We start from the raw sequence: 27,202 nt of genomic DNA on the forward strand, positions 1-27,202 counted from the left end.
TTTTTCTTTGGCTTTGCGATGCAGACATTTCAATACCACGTGACTATCGGTCGGGAGCCAATAGATAAGACCAATTGGGCCACCTTCTCGGTGTGGAGTGGGGCAAGGTGAAAGGTACGGAGTACTCAAGGTGCTTCCTTACCAGGGTACCAACATGCAATCAAATTGAATCAATTTCACAATCCAACATGGATAGCAAGACCTTTATTTTGGAAAGTGTTATTTTAGTGGACATACGCATGCTACTTTAACTCTTTCTTCAGTGTTGAGGTACGCACATGAAGTTTACGCAGCCTAGCCTGCCAAGTACTTCGGAAAGCAACGCCAAACCTCAAGTCCCTCTCAATCTTTATTGCTAAACGTAAGTATTTAAATCCCCAATGCCATGGCCTGCAATCTAGCGTCTTGCATATGCTTGGCCTATTCAATGTCGGCCGAGCCTGGTGAACTTTATGAAGCTTCCTAGCTTTAGTGATGGTGACCCATTCCCTGCTCCTTGAAGGGCTTGATGCTATTGCCCTTGGGAAACGACGGTCCTATTATCGGTGAGCGCATGTTTTGACATTATGGCAAGATGTACCAACCGAACTTCGGGTGGACGATGTAGTTGTCCTGATATACGTCTACTGTATTGTCCCGAGAATAGTCCATGACTTTGTTAAAGTCAATGCACTGGTGAGGCGCCGTTTGGTTCACAATGGGTTTCGCGTCAATGTCGGTCCACATGTGGGTGATGATGGAAATGTCACCGCGGCAAGCTGCACCCATGCGAAGGACCTCAAGACAATGTTCTGTGGTTTAAGTCAGGTCTGATCTCACAGGCGACGATCACAGAGTTTCAATGACAAACTTACGATTATGCTCTCGATTCGTGGCGATTTCTTGCTCAGTTGCGTTGGGGAAATAGTAATCTGGCGACAGTGTTTGATAGAGGCGCTTCTGTACGCTTGGTTAGCTTCGTTCAGGTGCCCAGTAATAGACGAAGATAACTTGCGATGCAGTGCAACTCATGGAAGACACTGAGCATGCCGAGATACCCACCATCGGGTAGCTTAACTGCCTCATGCTCACGTCCCCAGCGGTGAACCCATTCCTCGGAAACACGAATATTGTTGTCTAAACGGTTTCGATTAGTACATGTTCCACTTATATTGGGCGGTCGCCTACATTGCAGCAAGTCCCTCCATGCTTTGTCTACCTCTGGTCTTGGTTCACCAGTGTACTTGCCATGTGGCGGGCCCTGAATAGGGAAGACTTCGAGATGTGTTTCCTCGCCAACAGCTTTCGGCGGCGCTGCAGTCCAGTAAGCTTCACGGCCTCGACTAAAATAGCAATATTCTAAGAGCATGAAGCCTACCATCAATCAAACTAAAAACCCCCGAAAATGACCTGTTGGGTAAAAGTGATATGGCAAAGATTGCGGTGTAAATGGTAATCAGAACAACATGAAGCGTCCACGCCCCGAATCTGCGAAGCTTTGCTGTGTGCCGAATCTTTGCTGTTGCAACTGTGGCCTCAACGGCTTCGAGACTCGAAGCTGCGCTCTCATCAGAGTACACAGGCGCGTACTCCTTGTGGTTTCGGCCCATCTTGAGTTGAAGTTTTCAAGGCGTTTTGGGGATGAAGCAGCCAGAGAATCTATCAAAGACTCAAGAAGAGATGTGAGCGAGATTTGCAAGTGGATGAGGCAGACAAATGTCCACCAATTCTTTTGGATTTTTGGATGAATGAACGGCCCAAAGATGGACAAAACAAGACGGGGGAGAAGACACGGGTGAGGGGATTGCGAATTGCCACGGGACAGCGTCTCCGGATCAAAGCTTGAAAGATTCGCGAGGGACCGCAGACTTCTTCAGATTCCGCCACCGTCATACAGGCGGGCATATCCCGTCTGACGACCCATGCGGGACATAGGTATACTGATGATCCCATCCTTTCCTCCAGATCTGGAAGGTCTATACAGTGACGGTCATCTTATCTGTGATGGCGTTCTGCGCTTACCTCCGTCCGAGGTGGACCGTCTTCCGAGTGGAAGATGGACGAGTATGTCGGTGCATCCGAATCCTTCAGGCATGAACACTATACCCAACTCGAAGAGCCCCCGCTGGTCAAGCCCAATGTCTGACAGTGACTCGGTTTTCGAGTCCGGACGAGCCAATCTGATATCACTACACCATCCTGTTTTGCGTGCCCCTGTCGTCGCACTGCATGTAAAGTTTGTCTTCGAAACAAGAACAATGGAAAGCCAACGTCAAGACCGAGTTTCTGGCGATTAATTAGTAGGTGTGACAAAGCCGATACATTTTCCACATTCTAAACAAATTCTTTGAACCATGACACCCTTTCCATGAGGCTTCGCACTTGAATCTGTGAAACCAACCATTGACTGAAAGTTGATTGCTCCTTTTTTGCTGAGTTGAAATCTTGGCATAGACACGAGTAAATTCAACCTGACGGACGAGAGAATGTAGCAAATCCGATGCGAAGTATAACTGGGACTTCGAACATCGGCCAGAAAGACTGCGAAGTTTCTTGGCCTTTGTCAAGTTCTATGCATCTAGATCCTATGGCTGTGGGGCGAGAAACTAATGTCAATTTGGAAGGTCGATAATGGAGGTGCTCGTAAGCCTTGCTCTAAACGGCTACTTCGGATGCCAAAGAAGACTGGACAAATCCTTCAACATTTAGCTTACTTCCTTGCCGCCATAAACTACCCTGTAAACTCAAGTCTTCAGAGTTGTACAAGTGAAGCCACAGTTTGTCAATCATGACTGGTGAAACCACGATTCGTCAGTTGTGAGAGTCATCCAAATGCCCACCTGCCTCTTTCATCTCACAGATCAACATGCAAGGTTCCAGCTCCTGATGGATTTTGGTCCAGCCCAGAAACTTCGCGGACCTTCTAAGCTCGGTTGACTTGTCACAGAAGGTGTCAATCATAAGAGAGGGCTACGACGCTGTCAATCATCTTTCAACTGGATCTCTTCTACTTGCCTTTCAGCCCTGTTCTCTGATTCAAAGACGGTTCTGGAGTGATCTCCCCAAGATACTCGCCAAAGCCTATCTCACAACATGAAGGTGACCGTCTTGTTGACCGCTCTGGCGGCCTGCGTTGTTGCATTACCTACGGTTCCTCGATCAGGTCATGGTAGGTGGCATACTGAAGTTTTTGTCTTGAGTTTCGTTTCAGAAGCTAAGTATATGCAGCCCAGACAAACGCCGATGAGTCCTACCTTCCAATGAAGGCACGGGCCGAGACAAGCGCAGACGAGTCTTATTTGCCGATGAAGAGGGCCGAGACGAGTGCCGACGAATCGTACCTGCCGATGAGGCGGGCGGAGACGAACGCAGACGAGTCTTATCTTCCTATGAAGCGTGCCGAAACCAGCGCAGACGAGTCGTACCTTCCCATGAAGAGGGCCGAGACAAGTGCCGACGAGTCTTACGATCCTATGAAGCGCGCTGAAACTAGTGCCGATGAGTCCTATCTTCCTATGTAGGTAGTAGACCTACATCAAGCTGGGTCCTGGAGGAATTCAAGTCTTACACTCTGAAAAAAATCTGAGCCAAGAGGATCTGTCCTAGGGTCAATGAGGTTCGAGATCACGAACTAGGACTTGAAAGAGACATCAAGTTGTTGGAGGTGCTGCGGGATATCTTTTATGTTGTCTTGAAACGTTGGATCGACACGACAAGTCTCAACAGAATATAACTAAGATCAGAATTTATCAACCTGGGTCAAATTCAATTAGTTAACCCTACCTGGAATGTCAGGCCAGTATTTTCATTTCGCCCTTGAAGTCCTAAACATCAAGCTCGTCTACTCGTCCAATCCCTCTCCCAACAGGCTTGAGCGACTTGTGGGTTTCCTTTGCAACTCTCGATTTCACATCGGTGATGGAGTCGTAGGTCAGTTGGAGGCGCATGGGACTTCAGCTTAAGTACTTGTATGGGACTTAGCAGCAAAGCTCCCGTCATTCATCCACCAACACAACAATCAATTGGATGAACAACGTGAAGACATGATTGACGGAAGATGATAGCAAGATTTGAGTTTCTAAAATCAAACTAGTAAATAACTTGGGTCATGGAACTCGTAGTATCCGGAACCGACTTCAGTTGTCTCTCCCCCATTAGGCAGCGTGATGTCGGCCTTTGTGCTGGGAGGAATTTCGACGACCATATGGAACCCATTACGATGTACGGCATTTTCCTCCTGATTGTTTTCGAACCACCATTGTACCTTGACTTCTCCATAAGGCGAAACGTATTTCGAATCAGCACTGGTAATGTTACCGCCAGGAATTGGGGCAACGGTGATACGCTTCCAGCCCGGTTCGGCAGGAGCGATGCCACCAATGACTTGATGCATCCAATTGGCAACGGAGCCGAAAGCGTAGTGGTTGAAGCTGGTCATCTCGCCAGAATTGACGCTTCCGTTTGCGCGAAGACTATCCCATCTCTCCCAAGTGGTTGTACCATTCTGAACCACTTGGTATAGCCAGGAAGGCACTCGGGTCTGAAGAAGCATGCGATAGAAGTCTTCAGTAGCGCCAATATCTCTGAGAGCGAATCCAAGAGGCGGAGTGCCCGCAAAGCCTGTGCCGACTAGGTAGTCATTATCTGCGACGATCTGTCGCAACTTCTCGGCAGCAGCTGACTGCTGTCCCCCATCTGTGAATAGGTTGAAGTTGAGAGCCATGGCGTACGCCGTCTGCGTCTGGTTTGCAAGAACGCCATCTTGGATCCAAGCGTCATGAAACGCCGAGATCAAATCCTTCCGTTGACTTCGATACTGTTCTGCCGCATCGCCACGCCCTAGAGCTGCAGACATGTTTGCGAGAAAGTCAGTCATGTGGATAAGATACGCATCGGCGACCAAATGTTTCGCAGTAGTAGCGTTCCCGGGAGCATCAGAAGGGGCCTTCGGGTCGAGCCAGTCGGCAAATTGGAAAGAGCTGCGGTTCCATAATCCAACCTCGTTACGGCTGATGCCCGTATCAATCCAGGCCTGAGACTGAAGGTATTGCTCTTCGAGAAGGCCCAAATCACCGAACGCTTGGTAAATGTTGAAAGGGTTGGCAACGGCTACATCTCCCCAGACTGCGGCGGGCGTAGCTGGGCCTCCAGGTGGGATTGTTGGGATGGTGAATGGAACTACCATCGAGTTTTTTCGCTGCATCTCTGACCAGATGTCTTTGTGCCAGCCTCTCCAAAAACCGGCGGCGTTATACAAGTAATTGGCTGTTGGAGCAAAGGCGTGGGCATCGCCGGTCCACCCAAGTCGCTCATCACGCTGTGGGCAATCGGTGGGGATGGACAAGAAGTTTCCCTTCATAGACCACCGCACGTTGTGATGAAACTTGTTGAGAAGCTGATTCGAACATTCAAACCAGCCGGTCTGTTCCATATCGCTGTGTACGACGACAGAAATGATGGATTCGGCAGTCAGAGGAGTTTCCTGTGGCCAACCTTCAACTTGGGCATAACGGAAGCCATGGAAGGTAAATCGTGGCTCCCATGTTTGCGTGCCGTTCCCATGTAAGATAAGAGAGTCAGCTGCTGTTGCTATTCTGAGTGGCCTTAGAGCAAGCTCCCCGTCTTCTAGAACTTCAGCATGGTGAAGGGTAATGTTCGTTCCGCTGGGTCCAGAAACCGTGAGTCTCAGCCAGCCCACGAGATTCTGCCCGAAGTCGATAATCGTCTTGCCAGACGGAGACGCGAAGATGGACTCTGGCTTTCTTTCTTCCAATCGCCTGACAGGAGGCCCATCAGCAGGGACTAAAGCGCCTTTGAGTGCGGGCAACTCCTTCACTGCCAGCCAATCATCGGCGGCAAATCCTGCGGATGACCATCCCTTCAGGTCTGCCTCAAGTGTAGAGTCGTAATGCTCGCCATTGTAAATTTCGGAGGTGATAAGTGGGCCGGTATTGGCTTTCCAGGTCGCGTCGCTTGGTACCATAATCTTGGTACCATCTTCGAGAGTGACAACAAGAAGACTGAGAAGGCCAATGGTGTCACCATAATTGTTTCTGACACCACCACCGTAGCTCAGTCTACCCGTGAACCATCCCTCGCCGACTGCGGCACCAATGGCATTTTCTCCGCTTGAAATAAGTTCCGTGACGTCGTATGTATCGTAAACATGACGGTAGTTGTATGATTGCCATCCGGGGGCAAGAACATAGTCACCGACCCGACGGCCGTTGATCTCCGCTTCGTAAACTCCCAACGCGGTGATGTAGAGGCGTGCACGAGTGACATTGGCATTGATGAGAAAAGGCTTTCTGAAGTAGACCGGACGTTTCGGAGCTTCGACTTCAGTCTCCCTCTCGGCGGCGATGGGGACCGCCCCGGCCCAGTCCGAAGAGTTGAGGAGCCCAGTCTCGACTGTGACCCAATCCGACCAAGGCGTAGAGAGTTGGCCGGGCCCGCCGTGGGCTCGAGCTCGTACACTAGCCTGCTCGGCCGTTTCTAGAGCTGCTACTGGCCATGGAACTAGGAGAGACTCGGTCGAGTTAAAGTTGTGGATGGTTGGGGGATCTGACCCCCTGAGAATCTCAAGATCGTAGGCGCTCTGCTCCCAGTCAACGGCATTGCCAGAGAACCGCCATGAAATGCGAGGCTCTGATTCGGCTATGCCAAGAGCTTGTCGATGGTGCTCGAAAGACAGCTGAGATATCGAAACAGCCATGATGACGGGAAAACCCTCGAAGAATGCCACCTAAGTCAGCGAACAAAGGTTTAGAAGGGCCTGTATCAAAAGAGGCTGAATGCTACCGCAGTTTGAGCCATATATATACATCGATTATACGCGGAGCTATGAATACAAGCTTGAACCAAGACCACAGAGGCTTGTCGGGCATCTTTCACCCGTGTATCCATGTCCTTAAACTTACCAAATTCCAAGCATCATTGCAGATACTCGGTTGTAGCTATCCCGCCGACGAAATTATGCTTGAGTGCTAGCCTCAGCTAGGCATTCTTAACCCCTCTGCTCGTCTTAAATTACCCGAAGTCTGTGGATCTCGAGGTTAGTTTGCGGGGTCCCCAGACTGCGAGGTAGGATCCTTGACACCTTCTGACGGCATCCAGGATCGGGTGTTGATCTTACCGGGGATTCTTCGCTTCTGTTCGAAAGCCGGATATTCCGGCCTACGGCGTGGAGCTCAACAGGGCAGTTGTTCCACCTGGCTACACAAATCTTGAAGTAACAGTGGCGCGCCATTGCTGGCGTCTGGCTCGTCGCCATTCGCAAGTGAGATGCTTACAAGTATAGGTAAAGATGATACAAAGATTGGGGCGTCTTCTGTCATAGGATTGCTCGCCTTGTAACAAGAAGAATAAGCACCAAGGTTGAGTTCCGGACCTCATGGGATGAACCGATGTCCAAACAACGAGCATGTAACCCAAGAGCCTGACGACCCCGCATTCATTTGTCGGTAGTTTGAAGAACCCAGTGACCATGCTCCCTTTCCCCAGCTTCTCCGCAATGTGACGTGCGGGGGGACATGCAGACGCATGATGCGACGACTTTTTTTTATACTCGTATTTGGTACGGAATACCTTGGTTGAGTTCAATGGCAGCTGATCCATCGATACGCGGATAGGCCGCAGCCTGCCAAGAGGGGCCATCGCAAAAACAATCTGTTGGTATCACAGGCGTGATACATTTCCTCATGAGGGTGTATCTTCGGCAACAATCACGTCGATGTCCGTGATAATTGCTGTTGTTCTTATTTACCTTGCGGGCAGGGGCCGATCGAAGTAGGTGGGGACGGCCTGGGTGATTGCCCCACCTTAACCGGCCGTGATGACTAAGCAGGTTGTCCCACTTCGCCCAGGGCAGGCGCCAGCCAGCCCACGATACCTGCCCATTGCTCCTTATCAGCCTTGCCGTTCCGACACAATCCCTCGAAAACAAAATTTTGGACAGACATCCCGCCGGTTTGCGTAACGGTTGGTGGCAAAGAAACTTGGCATTTTCCGGAGTTTCCGAGCAACTCTTTTTGGCACGAACGGTTCGTTTAAATTACAACGTCTTCCACAGCAAAGCAACAGAAACGACCGGGTTTTGAGATCACAGCATCCTCGACGCTTCTGGAGTTGTCAGTTCACAGCCCTCCCTCAACTGTTTGCTGCTAAGCATACAACATCATGCTAGCCGAAGTGATGGGGCATGCTATTTTCCTCCAGTGTTCGGCCACTGCGTCACACGCTGCGGCTGCTCAGGAATGCTCGCAGTGGGTGACTCAGAATGTAGCCTTACACATTGCAAGCTTGGGGCTGCAAATAACGGATACATAGCTATCGTGAATGTGCGCTCGGTAGGAGGAGGACCTTACTTCCACATGTTTGCTCAAAGTGTCGAACACCCTTTGGCTTCTGTACCTTGACTTTGCTTCATTATCCGCACAAGGGGCTTATCTATACGGATTACTAAGGACTCGGCCGAATGACAAGGTTCTTGGCGGAAATCCGCGGAATGCGGACCTGAGCGACCCACATGTCTTTCTTGACCCATTTAAGCTGAATTTACCTCGGGATTTATCTGGCCAAACAGTCTGAGAGCAGCCATGTGATGTTTCGTCTTCAACACATTGAATCCATTGATCACAACTTCTTCCCTCTCCATCGTTCGACATCAAGTTCCAGTACAGTATCGACAGAATGGGCATCCCAGCAGACAAAAAGACAGTCTTGATCACAGGGTGCGCTACATCCTTCATTCGTTTTAACTCTGACTCGCGGAGCTAAACGCTGGAGGCGTTAGTGCTGACACGTTTCTTGTAGCTGCACCCCAGGGGGAATCGGCCATGCCTTGGCAAAAGAGTTTCACTCCAAAGGTGGGTGTCAATTACATCCATGAACCAATAATTAGTGTTCAATTTCATGAAACGAACCATTACTGGAGATGCGGTTTGCTCACAATGTTTCACTGCTAGGGCTCCATGTCATCGCAACGGCCCGCCGGCCTGAAGTTCTCTCAGACTTGAGCGACTTGGGACTGACGACATTGCCCCTCGATGTTACTGACGGTGACAGTATCGCTGTCTGCAAAGCAAGGGTCTCTGAATTGACTGGAGGCCGCCTTGATTTCCTGGTCAACAACGCGTAAGGCTTACTCCGTGCCAGAGCGCTCTCGAGCCAGACAGTGGCTTCTATGTCTCGCACTGAGACATGGTTTATTCGTAATACCTCACTGTGCTGCTAACTAACGACCTTCCAGTGGCTTGACGCATACTGTCCCAGCAACCGACATCAACATGGACGAAGTTCGACAGATTTTTGAGACAAATGTCTTTGGCGTCATGGCTATGGTTCAGGCCTTTGTGCCGCTGCTGATCCCGGCCCGCGGCCTCATCATCATGATTAGCAGTCTTTCCTCCATCTCTCCCTATGTCTTTGGCTCAGTCTACACGGCGACCAAAGGCGCTCTCAACTCATACAGCCGTACCCTTCGCCAAGAGCTTCGTCCATTTGGCGTACGTGTCATGATCTCTATGACTGGGACTGTCAAGAGTCAAATTGCCAAGCTCACCCGTGAGCTGCCGCCTGACTCGCTGTACTCTCGTGCCAAAGAGATATATGCAAAGCGCCTTACATTTTCCCAAAATAACGCGACCGTCTCCACGGGGGAGTTTGCCCAGCAACTGGTAGCAGAGGCCCTAAAAGGAGAAGGGTGGCTTGGGGGTTGGATCGGAGGAGCGACAAATTGGTTCTGGGCTGGTGGCATGGCTGGGTCAGTCTGGCTTGCTCGGCTCCTTTTCGGTGAGTGGCTTTTGGACGAATTGGCCTACAGGAAATTCGATCTGCCCAAACTTGAGGCAATCGTACGTAAGGAGAGTGCGAAGAAAGTGGACTAAGCAGAAATACGTACTTCATCAATTCAATCTCTTAGCCTACATGTAAGAAGGTCTACATCAAACTCTATTGCAGTTTGGTTCTCCGTAATTCAAGATTCTTCCTCGTCCCTCGAATGGGACTTGGAGCTGCCGTCTTCCCGATCTCTGAGTCCCAAAAACAACCCGAGCATCAATAAGTCGTAGCATGCCTTCATGATTCCTGCTCCCGTAAATACCACGATCCAAAGATTCTTCCCAGCGAGATACCCTGCAGAACCAAGGCCACCCGCTTGAGCCCACGTCTTTACAATATTGACCACGCCCAACACGGCCGTTCTTTCGTTGGGGAGAACTGCAGCGGCAAGGAAGGCCTGTCTAGGTGCTTGATCCATGCTCTGTGTACACGCTCTCAAGGACAGAAATGCCATCGCAGTCCATGTTCCACCCGAACCGGGCGATGGAAGAGGGATCATTGACAAAAAGATAGCAGAAGGCAGGTGAGTGAAAACCATGGTCTTGAGTGGCCCTAAACGACGGGCAAGAGGAAGTGCCACGAGGTTCGAAATTGTGGCGAGAAGATTGGTGACCAAGAATAGTGTTCCCAGCGATCCTGGCTTCAGAGAGTGAACGGTGGTGAAGTAGTAAGTTAACCAAGATGGTGATGCCATTCCGGAGGCAAAAGAGTCGAGACAGAATAGAATGAGGAGCCGAAACAGTATCGATCGAGATAGCGGAGAGATATAAGGGAGTAGAGCCCTTGTGCGTTGCATGATCGTTGGCCGACGGGACTCTGCTCCTGTTGACTGCCTAGACTGGCTCTGTTCACCGTCTGAGTTGTCCCCAAGTAGAGGTTGAGTTTCGGTATTTCTTCGAAAGATTTGATCGTCGGTCTCTGTCGGCGTTGCCTCAACACCAGACGTAAGGGCAAAAATAAGCATTAGCTTGAGTAAGCCGATGGCCGCATATATAAGAAAGACGACTCTGTATGCTTCGTTCTGAGTCCAAGACTCATTGCCTTCAAGCGCCTGCACTACCCAACCGCAGGTAAGTGTGCCTAGGGCGGCGCCTGCCGAGCCAAAGAGCGTGTACCATGCGAAGATATCACTGCGCTTTTCTTTCTGCGTGAACTGAGCGAGAATCGACTCTTCAACGGCGCGAAAAGGCCCGATTTCATTTCCGCTGGGACTGATGACCCCGAAGATACTGGCAATAACGAGGACCCAGTAGTTCCCAACCATTGCAAAGACCAGACCACTCATAACCATAAGTGCTGCTCCGGTGGCAAGGACCTTTCGTCTTCCAACTTGATCGGTGACGGCTGTGAGTAAGAAGCTGATGACGACATCTCCGAGAAGAGTCAATGTCATGAAAAGGCCGATTCGTTCATCCGAGTAGCCTAGACTCGAGAGAAAGTGTACCAGAATAAGGAATGATGCGCCGTATGCAAAGAGGCGAACGAAACGTTGTAAGCAGAGTACTTTGGTATCGCGACAAGACTGCGAAATCGAAATGAAGCCGCTCTCTTCGCCAAGCCGTGATAACCAAGATCTCGGCCCAGAAGACATGATGGTAGCCGAGGACTTGATATTGTGCGTGTAAAGATTACTCAAACATGGAAATTCAAAACATGGACGCTGAAAGGACTTATAAGTCGAACAGTATAACAGTCGACGTGAAGTTTGCTCGGGCTGTGAGCTCGGAGTTACAAGTGGAGAGGTCGGAGAAGTTCGGTTTAAGCCAAACCATTGCAAAACCTGAGTAATGTCACGTGTTTGAGGCCGCTAGGAATGACGTGAGAGGTAAAACATTTCGTGATTGCCTGCTTATTTTTGGGGGATACACCACAGGCAGTGAAAAAATTTGTTCTCGTCCGCCAGTACCCTGTTCAGCATTGCCGATCTTCCGTCTTGATCATGAGTTAAGGTTACACATGGGGAGAATGAGGCCAATTGCACTGTGCTCCACTTGAAACATTGAGCCTCCATACTTGGACGTCCACACGTACTCAAGAAAGTTGCCTCAAGCACCGGCAGTGTTTTGCCGGCACGAAAGTCCTCATGAGGCGTTCTCCAACGATCTCGTGAGTCTGGTCGGAATATTTGCTACTTTCATTTGTAGGCTGCCATAGTAAAGTAGACATCGAATGGCTAGCGACTCGGCTTCAAATATTGCGGTAGCTGCATCAAGGTCTGGTAAGCGTGCAACACGCGATAAACGACCCCTCACTACCGGTACAGTTTGTGGGAAATATCGATTGAGGAAACGGGAAATCGAGTCAAACTTTTGTACAACGAACGGTCACCTGCGCAACCCACTTCAAGCCAGGAAATATGGCGAAAATCAATACCTTAGCTTCATAGTACTCATCTACTAGTAGGAGCAATTAAAATGATGAATCGGTACATTTTCCCCAAGGCTGCAAGTAAAAGTTCGGACTTCCGCACAACTTAAGTCCTAGAGAGGTGATCAGATACTAGACTATAGCCAAGCTCTGGACTGTCATCTCTTTGCTGATTACAAAGTACCTAGTTATCTGCAATGCATGTGCCTAGTAACTACCGAGACTACCCGGAAGAGTTCGGGGACTTTTGGAATATGGGATGACATCAAGTTCCTGAACCTAGTAAGGTATGTGGTGGTACTTACTACGAAGCAGTGCGACGTGGCCTAAAGCTGACAGCTCTGAAAATATTGCACTAAAAATAACGTTGTCGGTTGGTAGTGAACTTTACGAAAAACCGTAGGAAGGGATATAGTAGGTTCTCCTCACGTCAAAGAGTCAATCCACTTATCGATACAAGAATCGAACACGGGGTGAAAAAACATCTGTACAATATGCAGGTGTCAAGAAGAGGCCTCTAGGGTAGGCCTTATAATCTTATTGGACCAAGTCGTTGTTTTTTGTTGTTGTATTTTAACGCCGTAGCGGCAAGGGCGCAGCCGCCCTTGCGGCAGACCTCCCGAAGGGTATATGGCGTGGAGGGCCGTAGGCCTATAGCTATCACTAGATACAGTCCAGCTCGTCCTCCAAGTCGTGCCCAAAGGCAACTATGTGTTTAACCTGTCTCTGGGTGCCGCTGGCTTGCCCGAGACAGTGCTATGGTCGTCCCTAGAACGCAATTCCGCCAGTATCTCCTATCCTTCGACCCAGAGCCCGCAGGCTTCTGGTTTACACAACGTTCTAGTAACCGTCCGAGGTATATCGTAATAGGTAATAATACCGCCACAAGGGAAACCACAAGGGGCAAAACCTCGTAAGACTAGGTTGTAGGGCGTGCTGTTAGGTTCTGTAACGAGCATAGCTGTATATAGCCGTGGCTATACATCGCTACCCAATGGTCGTTTCGTCTCTTCGAGGGAGTCTTCGATCGTTCAAGGGGCAAAGGTGCTGAGAGAGCGAAGTCGAAAAGTCGGTCGGTGATGTTCAATTTGGGCCCGGAAGCGCCACTTGCGCCGGGAAAGAAAGTCGTCCGTCTCCTTCGGGAGACTAGATGGAACCTCTGCTCCCTGCCCTACCAGGAAGACTTCATCTAGCCTGCGGAAGGCGAATTCGAGTCGACGGCGGCTCGTTAGGTTGAATAATCGTCGGCTCGATTCGAGGGGAAGATGTGCGTTGTTAAGGGTTTGATTAGCGTACAGCTAATCCACCCCAGCGCGCAGCGGCAAACCGCGGGGACTGGGGCCCCTCCTCAGCATGGCACTAACAGCCCGTGCCAAGCTGGAGAGATGTTTCGTGGAGGTTGTATTGGACCAAGTCGATAACAGTGAAATTGCAATTCGTATTCATTGTATAAAACGAGAGCTGCGCAGCTATTATGTACGTTGCCCAAGGCTGTAACATCCTAGTGACACTGGTATGGCAAGTTCGTCAAGTCCTATGATACACATCCGCAATCTCGGGTTTTAAGGTCATAGTTCTAAGTACAGTAGTACTTACCATTCGGAACAGTAGAGCAGGATGCCGAAACTCAACCTACTCTGAAAGAGCGTTGGCAGCTATACGCAGACGAACTCCTATCATCTTGTGGAGAGAAAGAACATGCTTCTAGAACACTTCGAAACAACTTTCAGCCCTGGCAGGTTTAACATAAACTCTACACACCCAAGCTTCATTCGAACTTTTACAGGCCCTTCAAATCCCTACTCTCATTTGCGTATAAATATCTAAAAACCTTTGTAGACGAAGAATAAGATTATGATCCTCAGGTATGTATTAATTACATAATGTTGGAACAGCAAAGGCTGATAAGGAGTAATAGGCAGGTACCATGGGCTGGCTGGCACCTGCCCTGGGCGAAGGGGGACAACTGGCTTAGTCATCACGGCCGGATAAAGGTGGGGCAACCACCCAGGCCGTCACTACCTACTTCGACCGACTCCTGCCTACAATGTAAGATAGAAAAACAAGACGAACAAGCAATAGGATCACCAACAGACGAGTGATAATTGCTACCACTATTTGTCGTATACGACCCCGTGAACCAACACATAATAACACTCTGCTACGACTAGATAGACGAGAAGGTTCAAAACTTAGATCAGTAGGGACTGACAGTACGTGCGGTATGGGATTGCCGTTATCCATAGGTAGTGCCTGGCGAGTGTCAAGCTTGGGACAACATGGTGCGAGAACTGTATGGCTATAATTTGCTTTAAGATTCCAAGAGTACTCAATTAAGATTAAATCTCTTCCGACTCATAGGCTGGTACTTGACAGTGAAGAGTCTAGCAGGTAACCTTGCTCTTAGAAACCGGGCAGTTGATAGCGCTGTGAGGATTTTCATTAGTTACGTGCTTTCGCTTCGGTGACCACAATTCTTACTTCTTGTCGGACTCGTTAGCGGTAATCCCGGCGGGCTGCTTCTTGTCCACAGTGCACTTGGCGAAGACGTTGGGAACAAGTTGCTGGGAAGTTGTGCCGCAGTCAAGGTTACGGGTGTTGCCGCTAGCATCGGTAACATTAATGTCGTGGCCGACACTGACGTATTGGTTGTTGATACCATCGCCAGAGAAGTAACTATGAAATTATCATCAGTTCGGTCTCGTGAGAAATGAGTGATAGGGCCGCTTACCATCCGTAGACAACCTGACGGCTCTCAAGAGCAGGAGCAGCCTGGGCTCCAGCAATGAGAAGGGCAGCAGCGACGGTGAAGGCACGCATTTTGAATATTATTTCAATGTAGGAGATGTAGGGAGTGGTGGAAAGCGAGTGACGGGTTGCAGATGGCAGAAGAGAAGTCATTTATTTATGAGCGCCTGCCCTGAGGTTCTTATACCATGATGTTGTAACCTGGGTCGTAGATCACCGAGTCTTTGACTTTCGTGTATACGGGCCGGGGTGGGGCATATAATTTCTGATTGCCTCGTGTTGTCATGCTCTGGCCACCACTGAAGTTTACCATTGCCCGGTGATCCCGAATGCGAGAGTAGCTTGGCGTCAATTCATTCGAACTCCGAACTTTAAACCTGTTCGATCTTGCCGCATGGCGCGGAAACAAATTCCCTATTACGCTTGTTAGGGGCCATGCAAAGGTATATTATAATGTCCTCATCTTGGGTTGGAAGCACGGCCCTTTTCCGATGTTGCACCTATTTTCGCGGAACGTCGAGTGAGCCTACTTAGCCTACAGACGACATAGACTGTAACCTATCCAATGTAATCGGACGACTCATATATCCTCCAAAACACATGGTTGTCCAGAAAGGTACGTAACTGTAGTAAGCTGTTTCTTGGAGGATAGAAAATGCCTTGCTGGATATGTCTTCACACTGAGACGGCCGGAGGAACCGAGTCAGGGTTCAGGCAGCAGGGATATGACAAGTTGTTTTCATTTGGAGAAAAGTATCACAGCCTCATATGCGTTTATTCGTGTATCCCCTGAGAACTTGGTAGGACAGGCCGGCGGGGGGCAGAAAATGTTGTTGGCTCCACGCGTCACCACATGCGCGCGATCAATCTGTTATCTAACTTTTGGAACAGGCCCCGTCTGAGAGAAGGTGTACCTATCTCCACGGATTTTCTTAGTTCTCAAAAAAACCTCACCCTTTTCTGATTACGCTGAGCACATATTGCAGTGCATAGAAAGTCACACTTTGTTTGGCTGCTCTAGACCTCTAACAATTGGTAGCACATATTGCATCGCTAACTGTGCGATAATATGTCGCTGCCTCCTATTACTCCGCTTTATTTTCCCAAACAACATCTTTAGCACGTTTTCTTTCCTTCACCTCCAGCGGCAGCTCGCTTATCCCGTTGAAGTGGAATCGAAGGATCGGTGGATTTCCAAAAGCGACAGCCCTCGGATTTACAATAATGGAATAACAGCGGTATTTGTGTAGTCTGCGGAATCGGCACCGCATTCAATTCTGTCCATACACGTTCCGAAAATGCGATCCCACAACCGGGTGTGCTTGCCATAATTGCCGCTAGCTTTCCAGCCTTTTCGATGATGGAGGTCATGATCCTCGAGGACTAACTCGCAGTTAAAGAACTGAAGCGGCCAAGCGAAAGGTGTTGGAGATGTGGCATAAAGACGCAGTCCGCTATGTCCCGTCAATTCAGTGAATATGACATACTCCTGGCAGAACCACCATTCGTAAAATCCCATGGGCAGTCCCATGAGCCTAAGCGTGGCCCACGTCAAGAAGGGAATGCCGGCGATGTCCCAGAACTCTTGTTCGCTATCCGCAAAGAGTGTAAGAAGAGGGTTCGGGTGTTTCGTGAGGTGATGTGTCTTGTGGTACTTCCACAACGAGTCGACCTCATGCATAAGACGGTGATACCAATAGAACCAAAAGTCCAAGACAACACCATAGAGACCGATTTCGAGAGGAAGAAGCATCCAGTTTATTGTAGTTGGAGCCTCTTCCCGGCGGTACGAGAGAATCACAGCCATCATCGATCGAAACGTGGCAGTCGATATAAGTGACCCCAAGACTGTTTTGACGCTTTTGTCGGGGACACCGTCGCGTTCGTGTTTGTCGCCATCGAGGAATCCGTAGCGTTGACCGAGACCGCGCATTATATTGATTTGATGGATAGCGACAGCCTTGATTGCCACACTGTAGAATATGAAGGCCGCTACTGGGTGAACGTTATATCCTGTGGAGGATACGAAAGCTTGGTGAAGAAGGAGCGGTATGGTTGCGTGCAGCAGTATCCACCGATGGAATTGCCAATGTGGGACGTAAGGCACCGAATCGGCTTTCGAATGGACCGGCGCAGATTGGTCGAGCTCTTCATGGTAGAGCCCAAGTCGTTCGATAATCCAGTGGCCAATTTTCCACGTACGTTTGTCACTGCGACGCCAGGTTGACTTCATAGGATCTTTGCTTTCAACCCTGATAGTCTGACTCTGGGTCGCTGTAGTTGCTGTGAGTGTAGAAGACATGCTGGCGTAATGCTCCCGAAAGATGCTGAGGAGATGGTTACACTGAGATCACTGCGATTTGGTTTCTAGGGATAGTTAAGCGTGATATACACACTCCATATATATAGTTTCATCTGATGATTGTCCTCGGCACTTCTGCGTTCACGTGTTTCACCCCCACATTGAATTAAGCTCGGACAACACGTCAGACCCCTATGTAGTATTGACAGCATTCCTATATTGACACCTGATTGAAGATGCGTTGGGCTTGGGCCAGTATCACCATCTTGCCGGCTCGTACAGCCATGAGTGTTTCATGTGGTCGGAAATTGTCCCGAGGCTCGGTGTGGCTATGCGAAGCTATGCGAAGCTGTGCGAAGCATCGCATCTGGGCTAAGTTGACAGGTTTCATCAAACAGCCGAGGCTATCGAAGAATAGTATCATTTGATGTTAGAGTGTTCTTGATACATCCTTGTGCGAGCTGAGCGCTACAGATGCCGTCGTAATCAAAGCGCGTGAGCCGCGATAATACATGAGTAAAGGAAGAGAACTCTTGGGGACCTTTCATCTCAAACATCAGAGAAACTGTCACTGATCACATTGGCTCTTCTGGCCAGTGGCCGTCTGGCTGATCCTCCGTCACATGTTGGTCTGTGTTGGCGGAGATGGCAGACCCAACCGTGCATGTACCTGAGGTAGGTATATTACAGTGCACAGCTCCAGATAGGCATCGCAAGACAAGCTGACACATGCAAAATGTTGAGAATACTAAGAATTATGGTCACATGCGCATGAACACTGGCGGGTCGATGTTCTTGAGATGGTGATGCATATCAAGGAATCTACCGTATCGTGACCCACTACAGCAATGGAAGCTGGGTATATGATCGGCATCGAGGCATTATCCTTGTCAGAAGCAATGTGTTTACTCAACAGATCGTGGCAGCATGACGGGTTGATGGTTGATGTTGAACCGAGGGAGCCAGTTTCTACTTGTGCTCTGCCTTGCCATACACACCCTCGTACCCTTGGCCAATAGTGTTCGAAGGACAACACTACACTTGGCCTACTCCTGGGCACCTTTGCTACCAGCGTGATTTCCTTTCACTTACAATAGTGTCGATAATGAAATGCACAATGGAGATACGCTTCCTGGACCTTTTCTGAGCACTCCTGAATGTCACCCCGCTTGAACCTTGGATGATAATAGTGTCGCAGCGCCATGTGTGGCGCTGCAAATGAGTGCTGCACGATACCACTTTCCACGAGCAGATTGCCCGCCTCGTACGGTATATAGATACGACCCTCATACGGGTCTCCTACTTAGGGGAGACAGTGGGAGACAAGCTACTTACTAGTGGGCAGTGGTCACTACATCAATCGTTGCTTTACCGGAACACCCTCCCAGTGGATCTTTCAGCTAAGTACATATAATGTTAGCGGCCTAATAAGCGCTTACGCCTGAAGATAACCGACGATCAGACATGGATTTCAAGGAGTGGCGATATCCTGGATTCCTGTACGCCGGGTATATGTTGTGGTCGATCATTAAGTAGGTATGTTATGTCATGGAATGCGTGAAGCAAGTACGCCAAGGGTTGGGATTGTCCTCTTGAAAGCAACTGCAATTTATAGCTTGAAATTTTGTAAACTTTAGTAAGTACCTGTCAAAAATTGACAGCCAAAATACATCTACTTATGTGGATAAGGAGAAGAGCCCGCTGGAGGATCCTAGTGTCGAAGCTACAATCCACCCGTTGCAACGGCCGAGGAGATCAAATTACACACTTGCAGCTGCAACTTTAGCAACCAGGCCCAGGATTCCCGCTGCAGTAATTGGAGAGCTTGCCCTTGAGAATCCCTCCTGGAATGGCAGACGTTCTTGTGCTAAGTGTCTTGCGTCAGCATAGAAACAACGGAAATGGCAGGGCAAGGCTGGACATACTGAATAAGACCTTCACCCATTCAGTGTCGGCATTACCATCCTCTAGGTTTCCAAAAACAGAGAGATAGAGAGCCGTCTCAATGAAGCTGAACTGGGTACCATCGGCTGTCAGGTTGAACTCAGGGTTCGCAGCAGCAGCGGCTTGCAGGCGCGACACCCTCGCCTTAGCTGCTGTCGGGATGCTGATGGTGGTGTTTGTGAATTGGGATGCCACCCCTTCCCAAATGGTCTCATTGAACGAGTGGTTGTCGCCAAAATAAATGTCATTACGGCTTAGACTACCGTCATGTTCGATGACTACCACCGACATTAGACTATGCATACATATCACGACCGAATCAACTTACTTCCATGGGTATTGAGATCGTCCAGGTTGAATGTCGCGTTATTGCCAGTCGTGGACGTGAGGAGAGCCTTTTGTCCGACCAACGTGGTAGCAGCGGGATCGAGATTGACGGCTGCCGTAAAGCCGGCAATGAGGTCTGCAAGAGAGATATTCAAGCCACTACGGGGGAGGTATCCGTGGTTTGCAAGAGTGTTCACCATTGGACAGGGGCTGCGACCTGAGAAGTGTCAACAAGAGCTCAAAACAGTACGTTCATCTGATCCCTAGTCTTACGATCGGCAGAAGTAGGCGCAAACCAATCATTGGCTCCGCGTCTAACAGCGAATGCGTCCGCTGCGAAAGCGAGAGAGAGAACGAATGTGGATTTGAAAAGCATGATGGGCAAAATGAGAGACAGCGAGGACGGAAGAAGGCAAACAATGAGTGAAGTCCAGAGATGGAGTAAGGAAGCAACATGTAAAGCTTGAGTAGCTTCGCTCACAACACTGGGTGGACGACCAAAGCTAATAAGTCTTTCTACGTTTTCTCCTGTCTTCTTCTCAGGCTATCAAGTAATCAAGTAGGTAAGCATTGTGGTCCCCTAAAGTTCTTTTGTCACGGTGATCATCTTTACGCGATTCCACTTTCGTACGCATGGCCGCGTTGAGTACCAGAACGAGCGTACAAGTGCGTGATACGAAATTGACTCTGACCCCTGCGTTCTTCTTCAGGGAACCCCACGATGGAAGACGTTCCCGATCAGGGGGCCTATGCCGAGACCTCAGCCTCAGCGGGGGAGCTCGGAACCGTTCCTCGATTGTGACTGGCCAATGAACAAGCCTCAAAAGTCAGCATATGTGCAACGGTGGCCTCGGTAAAATCGGAATAACCTGTTTTCGGGTTTCACCGAGGACGATGGCACAATGTCCATGCTACAGCACGGAAGAGACATGCCGCCAGTGGATCGCATTCGAGGCGTACTGGGAGATCTGTGCGTAGGTGGACCGAGCTGAAGTCGCATTGGCTTGACTCCAAGGTTGTATAACACAGTTTGCCTATCACAGGCTCGGCCCGCAATGCTTAGAAGGGAGATCTCGAACTCTATTAAAGTACAGATTCATAAAACGATATTAGTCCCGCGACGCACTTCAGAGTCAGCAGCTTACTGTCACGCCTATCTACTCTTTGAGTACCACAGCGCCATCATGCCGACGGCCATTTCAACCATCGCATATTTGGTCTTCGCCAAGTCACCAACATCGACCTAATGTGACTTCTTTATCGCGTCAACATTAGACCATCTAAATTGTGAAGGGGGAAAACGTTCATCGCATAGCATGTAGACCACTTCGTGAAACGTATGCTGATTATACATGTCCTCTTCAACAGCAAAGTCTCAAACGTCCCAGAGCCACAGGTCGCACATCTCCGTCTGGAATTGCTTCCATACCACACAGTTCTTCAACCGCGGCTTCGTGGCGAAAGAAGAGCCGCAAAACTTGTCCTCGTGGCCACAAAGAAGTCCATGAAACAGGCTACCGTCCTTGTCGCAAGATGACATCCTACTACATGTAGGCAGGAGACACTGATCATGGGTAGAAAATCTGGATCTCGTCAGATTTCAGGTTCAAAGTAATGCTGCAGCAGTAGGGTAAGGCCCAGAGGCCTTGTATCGCGACGGGTGTGTCGATGCCGACGTAACTGGCGGTTTCGCAAAGGACTGGGTACGGCTACATCCCGACAAGCGAAGATACGAAAGCTCGTAAAGCTGGGAATGAGTCAAAGTTAAGAAGTTGCACATGTTGAACTGTACAGGGATTCTGAATCGAGGCTATAGTCTAAGGTAAAGGAATATACTGGAGCGAGGAAGTCAAGATGCATCAAAGTACGATCCTGACTCGAAGAGCAGGCCCGCTGCGCCTTCGGATCCCTCGGAGTTTGATAGCTTTAGACTAAGAGATACTTCAGGTAATCTTCTCACTAGTCGGAAGAAATGTTGCTGATAGAAATGCCATCAGTTCATCGGGTGTTCCACTTCCAAACATTCCTTCCTTTGGATGATACCAATGATGCCAAGGTTCATGTAGCACGTGGTTGTTCGATTGATTTGGCTGTTCCTAGAAGGCTTCTCGGTAAAAATGCTCAATGGGAGTACGCGTCTTTCTTCTTCGTAGAGATGAGTGTTGGCCCTTGGGATCAGTAATATGTGTACCCCAGGTTACTTATGAAGCGAGGAATGTCTTCGGGGGGCGTTATGGCGCATACGCTCGTGATAGAGGTGTTGAAACATCACAGTTGAGCAAGAACCATCATTTCCCGCCAAAACTTTAGTTTTCTTGGTTCACTATAGCTGACCATGTAGTTGCTAAATTGACAGCGTCCAGATACCAGTTGAGCGTTACCCCAAGCACCATTGTCATTGCTGTACTTCCAGTCCGTTATTGCTTGTTCCAAATTTCCTTCACGATACAAACTATCATCAATGGGCTCATGTGTAGCCTTAGGCCTCTGTCTTGCGTAGACTCTGGAACTCGGCGGGTACCGCGTCGGCACCTGCGCCGGTGTTGGCAATGTTCTCCTTGAAGTGGAGCAAACAGATTAGCATCTAGTACAAATGCGATGCCCATAGTCATCTTTCTTTCAGAGCTAAATCCAACTTACAAACTCCTGAACCTTTTCATCCGTTAGGCCGGTGATGTCATAGTCCGTGCCGTCTGCGAGACCGAGAGTATCGGGCTTGACGAAGGCCTCGCATTCCCCGGCATTGGGCTGCTCAGCGAGGCACGACTCGTCGACGGCGCGCTTGCGGTTGAGGAACCAGTACTTGCCCCCCGTACGATCTCCACGCGTCGTGTAGGGCAGACAGACGCTCGTGCTACCGCCCGAGTCGCGCTGACCCCCGAAGAAGGAGCAGCCGCCGCCCGTGTACGCCTCACAGCGGATGCGCCAGTTACTCGGGATCTGTTTACAAAATAGATTAGTCCTGAAAATTTTATAAGCAAAGGAAACTGGGTTTAACTCACGGCAACCACAGCAATGCTCGACCTGCCGCTGCTTGCCGAGCTGCTGAACGAGCAGCATACGTTAGGGTTGATGCCCGTGCAGGCAACCGAGCCCCCGGCGCAGTTATCGCCAGTGTGAGCCCTGATGTCGATGGCTGACGCGGTGGCCGCGAGAGCTACAAGGAGCGACGAGACGTGCATATTGAATGAAATTGGTAGTGGTGTTTGTGTAATGCTGCTGAGTTCGAAAGGCAAGGAGCTGATGGCGATGAAGAGAACAAACAAAATCATGGGGGAGGGAGCACTTGGCTTTATACTATTTCTTGCCAAAGCTACTATGGCCCCTCTCGTGCTGGACAGGAGAAAGAGGCGTCTAATCCTCGGTGGCATCATGATGCGGTGGCCCGCTCCTCCTGTGCCGTCTGACTACCTTGCAGATGGGGCGTCAGCTGCTGGCTTACGATGGTTTGTAGTATCGCATGTATCTGTCGACAAGTGAGGGCATCGCCACCACCCAACCCAAACTTTCCTCGTAGCTCATGGGCTTTTCCCTCTTCCACATCTATTGAAAGGACCAGGTTACGGTGTTCTTAATGCTGTGCCATTCTCCTCTCGTAACCTAAGTTACTCGAAATCTACATGTACCTTCCTTAATCGCTTGTCGCAATTATTGTCCTCAGCTACTACTCACTTGTGCGTGCGGTCTGGCAATTGACCGACGAATAAATCGAGTTTGTGAGGTCCTTTCTTCCAAGACATGCTTCTCATCTGCCCGCTTCTTGGCATTGATCCTTGAAGCAGCGGCCTGCGAGTTTACAATAACTGCCCTTTTGGGTGCCTATAGCGCTTACGCCGAGAGAATTTCAGTAGTATCTCTTTCTTGACATAGACCAGCGGCCTGCCCAGACATATACGATGTGACATCGCAGATGATGGATTGTTAGCCTAAAGTAAAATCGCGCACTTTCTGCTCCTGAGACCTGTAATAGCGCAGCAAATCGAAAGTTGCCCCTCCGTTCGGCTTACTATACAGGATAGTCCAGACTATCCGAGTGCTTCCATTGAATCCGCACGAATCCTATCAAGAGTTGTAAGCAGATGGTAAGTCAGAGACCTCAACTCAAAGCAACAAGGCAGCTTACTATACGGGGTCATTTAGTCGACGAAAGCGGGTTGTTACGACCAGTAAGATATGACCAACAGTGGAAACCCCACAGGGATACATAGAGCTAGACTTGGTTGATTGATTTAATCCTTCCTATTCGGCTGAGAGCGGCTCATTCCAAAACTGTCTTCAAGTTCCCGCTTTGCGCTTCTACTTCCGTGTACACTTGGCTGGCCCACTCATGGAGACTCTGATCCTCTTGCACAACTTTGGTGCAAGGCGCTGACGAGGCCTGATGCTTGCTACCGTCTTTTGATGTGCCGGTAAACCCCCTTCATTGTTCCACATTGCTTGACTTGTGACTTGTTCCCGAATTGCCTATCGGCTCATGGTTTGTTCTATTGATCTGTTGCAAACATTAACGGGGTACATATCGAATGCGCCAAGTTTCGCAGGAAACGTCGACCTAACCAGCATGGCGTTGCCGCGAGTGTAGCCCTGGGCAATCCCGTTCTGAATTCCACGGTGTCGTCTATCAAAGGCTACAGGTAGACCACGGACCAAGAGCTTGCCGCTAGATACGTGTCCTTAGTCCTACCTTGTTTTTGTCTAACTTGCTATTTATTTGTCAACAGGGACCTTGTTGCAAAGCGACGTATGATGATTTCTGAGAATGCGTGCTGGAGAATACAGAAGGTTTTCTTTCCTCACTTCTTATGGGAAACGGCTGGCTCGATAGTTTCAAAGGCATCTTCTCTGTGGTTGGCCCTGTAGAGTGGGCATAGCCTGCACCGATCTTGCCTGCTGCCTTTCGCAGGGACATGACAGCAGAGGCCCCTCGAACAGCGTACTGATTCCCTCCAGTGTTTGGCTTCGAGGTTCAGGAAAGATGATGAACCCACTGCGTTGAATGGTGAGCTTGCTATCAACATTTTGGCGACGCTGGTCTATAGGCAAGGGGCTCACCAATACGCCGTTGCACAAACAGAGGGATTGAAAGGAGGTTATATTCCTCACCAATTCTAGCTATTCCGATGGGATAGAAATGTTCATCATAGATCGATGCTATAGAGTAAGCTATGGAGGATTTAGCAACACTCTTATGACTTGCGTGAAAGAGCAGAATTCTGATACTATAGCGTGGCTAATGTAAGCTTTCCGTAGGGCAATGAGGAATACGAGACTTACTGAAAGATGAGGGCGTCAAGCCAAAGGCACATAATCCAGTTTAAAGACGACACTTGGCTAAAACACCAATGCCTAATGTGAAGAATAGTTGCATTCGAATGCGGCTGACGGGCAGTCCAAACGACACAGAATGAAGAGAGTCTGCATCCAATACCTAGCAGTTGCCCAGAGGACTCAGCGACCTGACTGGTCAATGGACAATGCTTCTGAACTAGCGACATTCTGATTATATACTTTATGCAAAGGATACTATGGATTTGTCACGAAAGAGGTATAGCAGTGGATATCTCAGGGGTAGAGATAAGGGGTAGACAGGGGTATGGGCATACAAAAGGGGCTCTCTCGTGTTACGGCCAGCTAGTCGTAGTGAGGTATGTGTTCAGAAGTTCTGCTGCAGGACGGGATGATGATGATGATGATGATGTATTTAACGTCTGGTAACAAAAGGACGTGCCGGGCGCTATGCCGACATGGTCTATGCTAATCTAAACTATATTACAGGCTACCGTCTTCACCTAACGTTCCTGTTCAATGACTCGGGCAAATTTCGGAAAAGAAATTGGTCTCCTCTATCCATTCGCATAGAAGAGAGGCTCCCTTAGCAGAACCTAACAAGAAATCAATGCTTGCTTTGGCCATACGTTGGCGGAGGTAGCGCGGTGTAGCCTTGCGTCCACGCTTGCAGAAGTAGAAATGGACTGGTGTCTTGGGTTTCCCACAGCTGCAGTTGAGCAACGCATCTTGATGAGCGAATCTCTCGTGGTATGCTGCAAAGTCTCCATGATGGGATCTTGCTGCGTATAGCCTTCCTAGTAAGTGCCGAGGGAGGCGGAGTTCGGGCGGCTTGGGGTGAAGAATTATCTCGAGGTCGGCATATTGCCGAGGGCATTGGGACAGCCATTTTCTGGCAAAGGCTTGGAAGGCAGCTGCTTTAGCTTGCCTTTCTAGGTGCGCTAATGAGGGCTGTGGTTGTGATTTTGGGATTAGTTTGCAGGCTTCCTTGGCTAGAGCATCCGCTTCTTCATTTCCTGGTACTCCCGTGTGCCCAGGGCACCACCAAACATAAACCCTGCCGGGGGTTGTCCAGCTCTCTCTTTGTCTCCGAGTCCAGGAGGAAGAGAGCCTATTGAAGGCCCTAAATCTAGCCTGGCTGCTTCCTGTGCTCTGGGAGTATAGTCTAGCCGCGACTGCGAGGTTGTCGAGGCAGATGTGGACGTTATCTGCCATACGAGCCGTAGGAGCCCGGGTGGCTTCCATCAGGCCGTGATACGCAGCATGTGCCTCCGCGTCATACACCTCAGTTTGGGAGCCGAGTGGTTCGGATCCGCGGAAGATCTGCCGTGTAGCTTGGTACCCTACCCAGCCTGCTCCGGCGGAGGTGCTGCTGCCGTCCGACATCTGGGACCCGTCAGTGTAGACAACAATGTCCCGCTTGGAGAAAGTTGCCATCCTGCCTGCAAAGGAGAGGGCCTGTTCTTCTTTGGTCTTATTAGGTTCGTAGCCGACCCTGGCGAGGGCTGTCTGCCAGTCCGGCTGCAGGACGGGACGGAACATTGGGAAAACCCCAGGAACGGAAGAACTATGGTACATGTCACGTGATGATAAGAGATATGATAAGGGATAAGGATATGTTGGATATGGGACATATCCAACCGAGTCATGGCGTGCAACTTCTGAACACATACCTCGAAAGGTACCCACTGTTAGTAACTGTTAAGGTTATAGAGGGCTACGGCCCACTGCACTATCATCTCTTAACATCAGCCCATACGAGCTGAATTCCACGACTATAGCAGTCTCCCTAGATATAGGGCCATCGATCACGGTTCACGGGGACGCCGGTATATCTCGGCGGTCGGGACGAGTCCGGAAGCCGATTACAAAGGTCAGAGTGGTTCAGCAGGTTAACCACCAGGACAATTCTGAGCTTAAAGACGAGATTAATAAGCTTGCGAATCTTGTCTAGGACCTCCTATGTCGGGACGCCGAGAGGGAATAGTTTTTGAAGGACTGTTTGACGAAGATCGAATTCTTGGAGAGAGAGCTTTAGGAGGAGAAATAGCGTTTAAACCGGCATTAACGTGGTCTAGTAAGGTCTATATACGTTATTGGCATAGGGCCTAGCGAGACTGACCTGAGTTCCTAGGGGCATCCCTCGTACACAACCCAGAACTAGCCGCCCCTAGTCCGTTTATATACGGCGGTGGCGAGCTAGCTACTATCTAGAAGACAGGATAAACTAACGCTAGCTAAATAAGCCATAAAACAAGCTATAAACCGGGTGGCCTTAAAGGATCTATACGTCTTTGCGCGTTTATCGCCTGAAAGCCCGCTTCGGAATAAGAAAGCCTATAATATATAAGTCAAACCCCCCACTTCCTGGCACCCCCCTGTTTCTGGCACCCACAAAAACGCGAAAAT

At 49.6% G+C, this 27,202-nt stretch overlaps 9 protein-coding genes across 9 annotated transcripts; 2 read left to right on the top strand and 7 right to left on the bottom strand.

The window, feature by feature from the left end:
- Positions 1-194: 194 nt before the first annotated feature.
- BDP81DRAFT_426307 (uncharacterized protein) lies at positions 195-1,936 on the bottom strand. The gene is made up of 6 exons (XM_060590284.1): positions 1,358-1,936; positions 1,168-1,293; positions 995-1,116; positions 855-939; positions 585-791; positions 195-536 (listed from the first exon to the last, which is right to left on the bottom strand). Exons 1-6 carry the CDS (start codon positions 1,587-1,589, stop codon positions 469-471), a joined length of 840 nt encoding a protein of 279 aa, XP_060446604.1. The 5' UTR covers positions 1,590-1,936; the 3' UTR covers positions 195-468.
- A 1,136-nt stretch (positions 1,937-3,072) lies between these two features.
- On the top strand, positions 3,073-3,500 carry BDP81DRAFT_449077 (uncharacterized protein; the record flags this gene model as incomplete). Its single annotated transcript, XM_060592362.1, has 2 exons — positions 3,073-3,148; positions 3,208-3,500. 2 exons carry the CDS (start codon positions 3,073-3,075, stop codon positions 3,498-3,500), a joined length of 369 nt encoding a protein of 122 aa, XP_060446605.1.
- A 281-nt stretch (positions 3,501-3,781) lies between these two features.
- Positions 3,782-6,991, bottom strand: BDP81DRAFT_216243 (bacterial alpha-L-rhamnosidase-domain-containing protein). Its single transcript, XM_060582719.1, has 2 exons — positions 6,900-6,991; positions 3,782-6,709 (listed from the first exon to the last, which is right to left on the bottom strand). The coding sequence occupies exon 2, from the start codon at positions 6,692-6,694 to the stop codon at positions 4,064-4,066; it is 2,631 nt and encodes an 876-aa protein (XP_060446606.1). The 5' UTR covers positions 6,695-6,709; positions 6,900-6,991; the 3' UTR covers positions 3,782-4,063.
- Positions 6,992-8,794: 1,803 nt separating this feature from the next.
- On the top strand, positions 8,795-9,866 carry BDP81DRAFT_318052 (short-chain dehydrogenase; the record flags this gene model as incomplete). Its single annotated transcript, XM_060584320.1, has 3 exons — positions 8,795-8,846; positions 8,946-9,114; positions 9,230-9,866. Coding segments are annotated over 3 exons (858 nt in total), but the record flags the coding sequence as incomplete, so codon positions are not given.
- Positions 9,867-9,955: 89 nt separating this feature from the next.
- BDP81DRAFT_317418 (major facilitator superfamily transporter) lies at positions 9,956-11,410 on the bottom strand (the record flags this gene model as incomplete). Its single annotated transcript, XM_060584259.1, has 1 exon — positions 9,956-11,410. The coding sequence occupies one exon, from the start codon at positions 11,408-11,410 to the stop codon at positions 9,956-9,958; it is 1,455 nt and encodes a 484-aa protein (XP_060446608.1).
- Positions 11,411-14,470: 3,060 nt separating this feature from the next.
- On the bottom strand, positions 14,471-15,009 carry BDP81DRAFT_405945 (uncharacterized protein; the record flags this gene model as incomplete). The annotated part of the gene is made up of 3 exons (XM_060588957.1): positions 14,471-14,613; positions 14,668-14,862; positions 14,918-15,009. 3 exons carry the CDS (start codon positions 15,004-15,006, stop codon positions 14,571-14,573), a joined length of 327 nt encoding a protein of 108 aa, XP_060446609.1. The 3' UTR covers positions 14,471-14,570.
- A 1,141-nt stretch (positions 15,010-16,150) lies between these two features.
- BDP81DRAFT_316840 (fatty acid hydroxylase) lies at positions 16,151-17,236 on the bottom strand (the record flags this gene model as incomplete). The annotated part of the gene is made up of 1 exon (XM_060584201.1): positions 16,151-17,236. The coding sequence occupies one exon, from the start codon at positions 17,234-17,236 to the stop codon at positions 16,151-16,153; it is 1,086 nt and encodes a 361-aa protein (XP_060446610.1).
- A 1,586-nt stretch (positions 17,237-18,822) lies between these two features.
- On the bottom strand, positions 18,823-20,171 carry BDP81DRAFT_347586 (Chloroperoxidase). The gene is made up of 4 exons (XM_060586146.1): positions 19,781-20,171; positions 19,509-19,724; positions 19,162-19,458; positions 18,823-19,103 (listed from the first exon to the last, which is right to left on the bottom strand). The coding sequence occupies exons 1-4, from the start codon at positions 19,881-19,883 to the stop codon at positions 18,997-18,999; spliced, it is 723 nt and encodes a 240-aa protein (XP_060446611.1). The 5' UTR covers positions 19,884-20,171; the 3' UTR covers positions 18,823-18,996.
- A 1,815-nt stretch (positions 20,172-21,986) lies between these two features.
- Positions 21,987-22,716, bottom strand: BDP81DRAFT_471174 (uncharacterized protein; the record flags this gene model as incomplete). The annotated part of the gene is made up of 3 exons (XM_060594579.1): positions 22,510-22,716; positions 22,148-22,447; positions 21,987-22,064 (listed from the first exon to the last, which is right to left on the bottom strand). Exons 1-3 carry the CDS (start codon positions 22,687-22,689, stop codon positions 21,987-21,989), a joined length of 558 nt encoding a protein of 185 aa, XP_060446612.1. The 5' UTR covers positions 22,690-22,716.
- Between the last annotated feature and the right edge of the window lie 4,486 nt (positions 22,717-27,202).

The sequence above is a fragment of the Colletotrichum phormii genome, assembly GCF_030913505.1.
Source record: "Colletotrichum phormii strain CBS 102054 chromosome Unknown BDP81scaffold_8, whole genome shotgun sequence".
Taxonomy (NCBI): domain Eukaryota; kingdom Fungi; phylum Ascomycota; class Sordariomycetes; order Glomerellales; family Glomerellaceae; genus Colletotrichum; species Colletotrichum phormii.

Bases quoted from the DNA above. Each gene is read 5' to 3' on its own strand.
- BDP81DRAFT_426307 (XM_060590284.1), bottom strand. From the start codon at position 1,589: ATGGGCCGAAACCACAAGGAGTACGCGCCTGTGTACTCTGATGAGAGC. The intron at 940-994 runs GCAAGTTATCTT...CCAAGCGTACAG, and splicing joins TCCATGAGTTGCACTGCATC to AAGCGCCTCTATCAAACACT. The intron at 792-854 runs GTAAGTTTGTCA...CTTAAACCACAG, and splicing joins CACGAATCGAGAGCATAATC to AACATTGTCTTGAGGTCCTT.
- BDP81DRAFT_216243 (XM_060582719.1), bottom strand. From the start codon at position 6,694: ATGGCTGTTTCGATATCTCAGCTGTCTTTCGAGCACCATCGACAAGCT.
- BDP81DRAFT_347586 (XM_060586146.1), bottom strand. From the start codon at position 19,883: ATGCTTTTCAAATCCACATTCGTTCTCTCTCTCGCTTTCGCAGCGGAC. The intron at 19,725-19,780 runs GTAAGACTAGGG...GACACTTCTCAG, and splicing joins TGCGCCTACTTCTGCCGATC to GTCGCAGCCCCTGTCCAATG. The intron at 19,459-19,508 runs GTAAGTTGATTC...TGTCGGTGGTAG, and splicing joins CGATCTCAATACCCATGGAA to TCATCGAACATGACGGTAGT.